Genomic DNA, 9357 nt, shown 5'->3' with positions numbered 1-9357 from the left:
TCTACAACACTTACTAGTAAATTATTTGCCATGTAGAAATATCACTTCTACCGAAAAATATGATTTATGAGGTTAGTGATGTTGGACTGCTATTATTTTTAGCACAACTGTATGTCATACTTCCAAACTTCCGCAGCATCCAGTTTCTGAAATGGACCTAGTCTTTATTTCAGTTTTAAATTCAAATTCAATATGAAGAAATCACTTTGGGTATTTGGGGAATTTTAAAGGGTCCTTTTTTTAAGAAAAAATATTAATTGATAGTGAAAATAACCCTTAGTTGCAGCAGTAGGTACTGTGGAACATAGCTTTAAAACTTAACACACACATTAGTTTGTACTTCTCAGTTAATTTATTCTGTCTTTACAACAGTGAATCATCAGAATTATAAAACGGCAAACTTCTGGCCATCCTTGGTACATTATTGCTGTGTCTGTATAGAAACATTTACTTTACCCTTGTAACCGTGCTGTTGAGACAAACTCTAATCTCCATTCACCTCTGCTCCACTGACAGGAAGCATTGACGAATGTAAACAAGACCTTGAAGGTGTTTTACAATCCCCCTCCTCGCTCCCCCTCATGGGGAAATACAAACCCCTCACGTGTACCTACCATGTTTTGCAAAATGTCGCCTATGTATGTTCAAGAGCATGACTGCACACGCATATCTTAACAGATTTTTGTGCCTTATACTTTGGTTTATATCATTTCATACATACTTTCAAATGGTTTTAAAGTGCCCAGATTATGAAAAAAAACAAACTTTTTTCTGGGATTTGGAGTGTTTTGTGTCTCAAAACACCATTCATGCTGTTTTGAATGAGATACAGTTTCTGAATGTCCTGCCTTCAGTGTCTGGGTGAGCTGTTCAAAATCTGCATGGCTTTCTACGTAACTAGCCAAGACAAGGTGGCTAACCGTAGCATGCTAGCGCTAGCATGCGCAGTACAAGATAAATATGGTGTTTTTTGAAAATGAAACCATGTAAACCTATTCTGGTACAACCTCAAAATACAATAATGAACCTGAAAATGAGCATAATATGGGCGCTTTAAAGCATTTGTAAAACGACGGATGGCAACTGGCCAAGCTTTGTAGCGATGAACTGTTAAAGGAATAATACATCAGACACCACTCACGTAGCTGTATTGTTCATTGTGAGCCTTAACAACAACTTATTCCAAGGAACAATGACAATGTATTTGCATTCTCACGACATCTCATGTTCTTAGTAGTACCTTTACAAACACACCTTGTCCTTGTTTTAGTGATACATTTTTGTTTTTGTCAATTGATGTATTGGTTCAAGGGTTTGCAATTTCACTCGTTTTTTCAATTGTTTTTATTCTGTGATTAAGTATTAACTTGGGCTAAAAAGGATAAATAGATTAGACTATTTGAAAATTAATCAGCCGGTATTTTATTAATTGATCATTTATATATAGTTGCTTGATTTGTTGCTTTTCTGAAAGCTGAATTTTGTTTTTATTTTGGACCATTAGTTCAGACAAAACAAGCAATCTGATCTTGGACTTTGAGAAATTATGATTTTTTTTTTTTTTGTGCTAATGGAGGATTTAACTGATTTAATCTGTAATAAAATAATTGTTACTTGACACATTAGTGTTAAAATGCTGTTGTGAATTAAATCCTTGAAAAGGGTCATTGACTGAAAAGCATTTTCAGGTGACTAAGTGCTGACAGTGGGCAGGATTTCATCACTTTTTCACAAATTCATTGCTATTCATGACCCCAGAGATGTTCTTTTAGGACACGAGAAATGAAAACCACTTTACTCTAAACAAGTTGCAGGCTTAACAATGTCCCAAATTTATAACTGAACTTCAGACTAACCTCTGAAGGAGATGGCGGTGACGCTCGCATATATACTGTAAGCGCACACACACACACACACACACACATTTGGCCCGAGAGATGAAACCGCCAACACAAACATCTGGTGTAAGGTCATTCTCCTCTGGTGGGGTCCCACACAACATGGCACAAGCCTTTACAGGATCCGCAGATCAGGTTACCATGGTATAGATCCAGCAGGCAGGAACTCGGTCCACCAGCCTGCTTATTCTGGGATAAGTTAAAATTACCACCGCAGTCGTCTTTGTTCCTCCTCACTCTTTTTTTTCTTCAGTGTTTTTCATATTCTTCTTTCTCCGATACTCTGTTAAACACAATCACACACACTTTCCCTGCTTTTTATCTTTTTTAATATGTTATGTTTTACATAATGTGAAAAGTTATTTTTGTTCATGAAACTGCAGATTCTCCTGTTACATAATCACATGAGCTCAGTTTCAGTTCTCCTCTCCAGCAGTTCCCCGTGTCGCTTTGTGTGTGTTGACTGAATCCCATCAACATACAGACAGAAAACACAGGGACAAGTTGAGGAGAGTGTTTCTGTCTCTCAGGCAACAGTGGAAAAGGGCATTTGAGAGGATGTCATGCTACAGTAGATTAGATTATATGTTGCCCAGAGGCTGCTGGGATACTTTCTGTCACACTCGACATCTTACAACTGACTCACAGTAGTGACACAGCCACATGCTGCTTAATTAGGCAGTTTCCTGTATCATTTACAAAGAAGCAAAATGTTTAAAATTTGTATATAGAATACAATTCCATTCACCATTACTTTACTAAACACGCAAGACTTTGTGCTAAGTGTTAGAGGCAGGACTGGGTCAGCTTTAGAGTGTTTTTAGTTGAAGCAGCCCTTCCAGGAAAGAAAAGCCTGGTCAGTGACCCACAGATAGTTTGAGTCCCTGGTTTAAAAACCTGCATCTGACCAATAACCATGATAAATCATCTGACTGCTCGTGTGTTTTCTTGCCTAGCGGATTTCCTTTTGGCGAGGTTTCTGCATTTCTGGATCATCAGAAGAATGATAGCCAAAACTACAAAATATAAAAACCATCTCGTTATAAAGCAAAACTTTCTATTTATAAAGGAGTAAGTAGGGCTGGGCGATATAGAGAATATCAAATATCACGATATTCCTGACCAAATACCCCAATGTCGATATTGCGACGATATTGTATGGTTGACTATTGGCGCTTTAACAAAGTATTATTTACACCAGGAGATTTTTGATAAATAATCACCAGAAAGGATTTAATGACTTAGTGGGTAAAGGTAATAGTAGAACAGCTAGAACAGTGCCCAGCCCTAGGAGTAAGGCCCTTTCTTGCCTATGCATTTTTGTCAGTGTTTAAGTTCAAAATAAAGGAGTGTTTGGCAGAACTCAAAGGAAAATAGGGTTTTGTTCTTCTCAGAGGAGGAAGTAGCTCTTAAAAGGTAGATGACTTGATTGCAACAGAAATAACTCTTGCTGCCATCCTAAAGCTGTATTTCACCTTAGAATCTGACTTAACACTCACACAACACACTAACCTTTGCTTGTGATTAAATGCTGTTGTCAATTAACTTATATCTCAACTCCTCCTTCTTATCCTTGATCCCTCTGCCTCTTCCCCCTTCTCTTCTTCTTCTAACCACCATTCCCCTCTCTCTTGGCCCTTCCACACAGATGCTCCCAGCCGCCCAGCTTGACAGGAGTGATGGGATGTGTCAACTAGGTATTACACCTATCCCAACATTTTTACACTGCAAGCAGGGAGACGGATATTTTGCGATACCATTTTTTTTTTTAAATATTTTTGATAAGGGAATAGGACACTAGTTATTCATCTGCTGACCGTTAACATCTGTTGCTAACATACAGGTTGATTCATAAGTAAAGCTTGGAGTGGCACAAAATAGATTTCTTGTACTACGTAGTTTTGGTAAACATACACTTTCTTTTCTTTTTTAGGTTTAAGTAGTTTTTGGGGCAGGGAAATATTGCCTTTTTATAGTTAAAACTTGCAATTATATATTATTGGCAAACAAGGTCAATTGTCGCAGTCTAAACTTTTTTACAGCTCGTTTGAAAGTCGTGATTGCGATAAAATCTATTGCTTGTTCAGGCTTGCTATCAGGCATGTAGTTAAGGAATCTATGAGACATCAAGAAAAGGGGATATATATAAATTTCTCCTTTTTTTTAAATTAATTTGTGCCTAATATACCTTTAAGTTATCGTTAGATTGCAGACACAAGAACTCCATAAGAAACTCTTCAATTTACTTAGCATAACTCATCAGATTATGAAAAACAAAGGATGTCGCACTCCTACCATCACCCTGTAGACACACAACAAAAAGGAATAAGAAAAAAGGAAAGAAATCTATAGTTAATTAGTTATACTGCTGTTATACAAAAGCATTTTTTAAATCAAAAAGTATAGAGTTTGTTTGGTAACTTGTTTTCTATGCAATGAACGAAATTACGTTTTTAAATAATAAAACAGCTTTGCATCGGTGTGCAGTGGGACAAAGGAAATAGGATCCCAATTTCACTCTTGATCCATCTGAGACTATTTATTTAAAGGCATACGGAGTGATCCATTGTAATGGTCTTTTGTGTTGCAACACTAGTTCTCGAGTAAACCCGTCAGTCGACCTCGACGATCTAGTATTACAGTATCCTAGTGTGATGCAGTTTCCTTTACAGTGGGCATGATTCATGAACTGGCTAATGCAACTGTCTAAATGAGCCTCAACAAGAAGATAAAAGGTCAAAGCACTGTAGTTATGAAATGTGAACATATCCTTGTAGTTTTGTTAATTCTAAACAATGGTGTTGGAGATGTGACCTGAGATATGTTTTTCTGATGCCCCAAAGCTCTAGTTATCCACTGTGTGGCTGCATATTTATTCTTCTCACATTTTGTACACCAAATTATCCTGCCATTTTATTGTCCGAGATTAGTTAGTTAGTTAAATTTAATTTAATCAGGAAGTCTCATTGAGATAAGAGATCAAAATACATACAGTATATACAACATCTCAAAAGGGAAATTCAGTCACACAAAGTAGTCATCACACACACAGAGCGACATTACTTAAGCTTTGATTTACACAAACAAAAGTTGACATGACACCAGGAATTAGACAATCCTGCCTTCTCTCTCCCTGCCTCTTGCTCTTTTTTTCATCATCTATCCCCTGTTTCTTCTGTCTTCCATGTTCATGTTTAACTTTTTTCCCAACTCCTTGCATAATCTTGCCTCTATGTATTTGCCTTCTATTCTTGTGTCTGTCCGACCTGTTGGCAACATGACTTATTAACTGAAGTTTAGAAATTGTTCTTTAAAAATATATTTATTATTTTTCAATCAATCTGTTGATTATTTGTTAAGGATTGGTGTAGGGCTGCAACAAACAATTACTTGAATTAATTGATTCATCTGCAGATTAAGTTCTTGAATATTTTGTAAATTGTTTTTAAAAAAAGTCGGAAAATACTTAACAGATCCCCATTACTGTTTTATAAAGGCCTTATTGACATGTAGATTGTCAATTTTGTCTGACTAATAAAGATATTCAGTTTACTATTGCATAAGTGGATGAAAATCCACCAATCCTCACAGTAGAGAAGCGAGAACAAGTTACTTCTTGGCAATTTTGCTTGTCAGAATTTACCAGTGCTCATATAAGTGCTGTTAACTGTTGAGCAACCAAATAACCTACCTCAGCCAAAATAGACCTGGAATGTTTAGAATGGAAACAGAGAAAATAAAGCAAATATAAAACTATAACCAGCATATTGATTTCTTTTTTTAATTTGGTAAATGGGGAAATTATTGCCATTAAAATTCTTTTGTCATCCAAAATAGACGAAACAAAAACGCCAAGATTCCTGAATTACATTTCTAACCATCACATTTCCTCTCGGGCTCTCTGATGTGATGAGACCAACACAATGAAGTTAGGATATTAGAACCCTTAAAGTTATAAATCAAGATATCTCGCTAATTATCTCTCTTTTTTTCCCCAAGCAGATGAGGCAGCCCTAGACGATGTAAGCAGACTGAAGGGTTTATCTGCAGTGTTCACATTGGAGCGAAGCAAAGGTGGCACAGAGGAAGAGCAGGAGGAAGACACAAGAATGGGCGTGGGGAAGAATACTACCTCCAAGTCAATGGACAGCAACAGTGAGGGTGGAAAACTTGAAGAGGAGGGCAAGCATGGCGCAGATTTCTACCCTATTCCGGTACACAAACCTCTTTGATGGCCTGCTTATAAAATAAATCACAGAGGTTATAAAACACAGAGACAAAACCACAGACGCATCATGAAAGTACAGCAAGCTCGCACAATTAAGCGAACAACAAACGGGTTTGGTCATGCATGCCACATAAAAATGTCTGTTCTCTTCCGTCTTCTCCCTCTTTCTTTGGTTCACACGCTCAGATTTGGCCTCGTGTTTTGCTTGAAATGTATTCGTGTGAGTGAAACTGTTTACTTCGTGGCCAGTTGGTGCATGCTGCTGCCACTCAGGCATCCGTTTCCTTTGTCGTCTTGGCACCAAGCGAGAGAGTTGAGTATTTAAAAAGGCAAAACAATTATTACAATTTTACAATTTATTTGAGACTGAATCATTAAAACAAATACAAACTTGTGCTAGTGGTGAAAAGTAACTTTACAGAAGTTCTTTACTATTTTCTGCTCCTTTGGGGGAAAACGGACATTTCTGTATAAAGAGTACTTCTAATTTTCATACATTAAGTCAATTTTGCTAATGAAACTTTTCTTTTACTTAAAGACCTGTAATCAATACATTTTTGTCACATTAACAATGGCTCAAATGACTGTGTAGTGAGAAAGAGGACGCTCGTAGTGATGAACCCACAGACACACAACACTTAGCTCTGCCTGCACTTCCCCTCAGCTCTATGTAGCTTTTGGTCTTTCAGTTAATTGTTTTGGTTTTCTAACACGCAACTGTACTGTTTTGGTTTAGCGTTACCAGTCTTAACAGCTTCATTTTCAGTCGCAGCAGAAATCCACTGCTAAATCCACAGGATGACACCTGCCTAGAACAATTTGGCAAACTGACAAAGTTAGAAACTAGATGATGAACTCAGTGGAGCTGTTGGCAGCTAAAGAGAGAGAGATTTTCCTTAGGAGTTGTTGGCAATTGGATGCCATGTGACTTGGGCTGTTAACACTATCATGAAAAAAATCTGATATGAGCAAAACAATCGGATTTGGGTCACTTTTACCTGCAGTCTGAACGTTGCCAAAGTAACCACACGGTAAAGACAGACTGGTGGCTGTTGATGGATGATCGTCTTTGCATACTTTCATCTCTTAAAGTCTTGTCCCTCAGGCATAAAAAAAAAATATATGTATATATATCATCTTTAAATGTTAAAAAGTGTTCATCTTCCTCACAATTTGTCCCTTTTTTTTTTATAATGACCCTCACTTTGTTAACATGACACAATACACTGTCTGGACATTTACAGGGGAAGCACACTCTGTTACATCACACACGCTCGCACACATACATGGTGGAAGAAATTTGTTTAAGCGTCAAGTTTGCATACTGTAGGAAAAACCAGTTCATGTAAAGGTTGGCAAATCTGGTTCTGTAACACGAGTTCGCACCAAAGTTCAAACTAGTTCACCTGTCTTTTCTTTTGGTTTTTCAGCTGGCCAGCAATGTGTCGACGCTGTAAGCAACTTCCAACAGTCAGCAAACTGCAATTAAGATTCTGCTCTGTATGATGTTATGAAAGAAGAAAAGGGTGACTTTAAAAATATAAATTGTGTCTATTTGTGTGTTAAGGTGATAGTAAACGGCTTGGGCGGTGCCAGTGGAGACCAGGATACTGAAAACACAGAGCTCATGGCCATCTACACTAAAGATAATCAAGGAGCAGAAAAGGTAACTCGAAAGGGAAAAATGGAAATGGAAAACACACAGTCATCCTGTGTTTTATTAGTCACCCAAAGGGCTAGTTTACTCCCAAATAAGCCTCTGTTTAAACAGACTGACACATAATCATGTTTTTCAGAAAGCTTACTCATAATCCCATGTAATTAGTTTCAGTGATTTGCCTTTTCCTTTCTCACCTTTCCCCGACATCCTTAAAGCTGTATTCCTTCAAATTTTTGTCCTAGTGAATTTATAACTTGTGGTTACCGTAGTAACAAAAAGTGTGGTTTGATACTACACCAAACACTTACACAGCCACTCAGTTTGTGATGCAACTAAACAAGCACACATTGTTTTATTAAAGAGTTTGTGCCGCACAAAGAGCTAGTAGTTTTCCACCCAACAGAAGAGCACTACCCTCCATCAAACCGTTCACTGTGGCTGATCCTTCTTGTTTTCTTACTCTTTGCAAAAATTAAAACTGATGCGCTGAAGAATACAGTCTGCGCTAACGCATTGTGTGTTTTGTAAAGGCCTATCAATAAAAATTAAATATTTTGCTATTTGAATGCTTTTAGTGTGAAGCTGCTACGGTAAGAAATGGTCAATTTGCATCAATTTGATACGGCTTTGAGGAGATTAAACCGTTAACAGTGAGACAGATCAATGAGCTAAAAATGATATGCATTGTGTACTGCGTGTTTTACATTTTATTATTTGTACTGTGTATCAGTGGGTGTACATTTTTATTTAGTAACACATTTTAATCAGGAAAGACTTTGTGAAAGGTCTATAAGTTTAGTCTTTGGCAATTAGACTCCATCGCTATGTACATTTTTTTTATAAGGAGGAGAAAGGCCATGAGTAGAAAGAAATATCCCCCTGGTGGAGTATAGACACTGGTGGTGGTGAAAGAAGCCTGAAGATCTGGATGGATGTTAAGGGAGCGGGGCTTCTGGTGGAAGAACTCTGGGTACTGTGGATGATGACTGTAGGTGAGGAGGGTTGCTCGATTTGCCTGAAATGACAACTGACAGCAGCAGAGAATAGAACAGATTTTTAAGCAACGATGTGATTGGCTCATGGAAATCATTGCAAATTCTGGTGGGTTTAACTGATGAGTTAACATCCAGAATCAGCTGATCCGATTAGGAAACAGAAGTGGGAATGCTTTCATTCTCCTCTAGAAGTATTCTTAAATGTATTTTATACTGAACTAACATAAAATAAAAACCAAGTTTTTAAGTAATTGCTGAACATAAAGGACAACAGGACAACAATCCAGATTACACATATTAAATAAAATTAACCAAGAGAGAAAAAGAAATGGGTTTTCTAAAGAAAAAATCTGAAAAGATGGTGTTGGTTTCATGAGAAATTAAAAGTTAACTTTTATCATTAACTTTAATTTTGTTTAATTTTTTAAAAAACCTTTTGTCTTTTTGTTTTAAATGCAAAGCAAGGTAAACTGTAACCACCATGAATCATTCATCAGTTATATTTTAGAGAAGTATCCATTCATGTGTTATCCTATTAGAAAAAAAGTCAATTTCCTTAAGATTGTTTTTTTTGGG

The 9357-nt window shown here is 37.0% G+C and overlaps 1 protein-coding gene across 3 annotated transcripts in view; it reads left to right on the top strand.

Annotated features, from left to right (window-relative positions):
- The window catches only part of slc23a2 (solute carrier family 23 member 2), a 45390-nt gene that overhangs the window by 20611 nt on the left and 15422 nt on the right, over positions 1-9357 (top strand). The window contains exons 2-4 of one of the 3 annotated variants that reach the window (XM_032515972.1): positions 3547-3595; positions 5901-6112; positions 7694-7792. In XM_032515972.1, coding sequence (XP_032371863.1) covers positions 3547-3595; positions 5901-6112; positions 7694-7792 — 360 coding nt within the window. Of the gene's footprint in view, positions 1-3546; positions 3596-5897; positions 6113-7693; positions 7793-9357 lie in introns of all 3 variants that reach the window. The other 2 variants (XM_032515974.1, XM_032515973.1) reach the window with 2 other exon arrangements.

The sequence above is a fragment of the Etheostoma spectabile genome, chromosome 5 (genome assembly GCF_008692095.1).
Source record: "Etheostoma spectabile isolate EspeVRDwgs_2016 chromosome 5, UIUC_Espe_1.0, whole genome shotgun sequence".
Classification (NCBI taxonomy): domain Eukaryota; kingdom Metazoa; phylum Chordata; class Actinopteri; order Perciformes; family Percidae; genus Etheostoma; species Etheostoma spectabile.
Note: the sequence above shows the minus strand (reverse complement) of the source record. Positions and strands in the feature narration are given on the sequence as shown.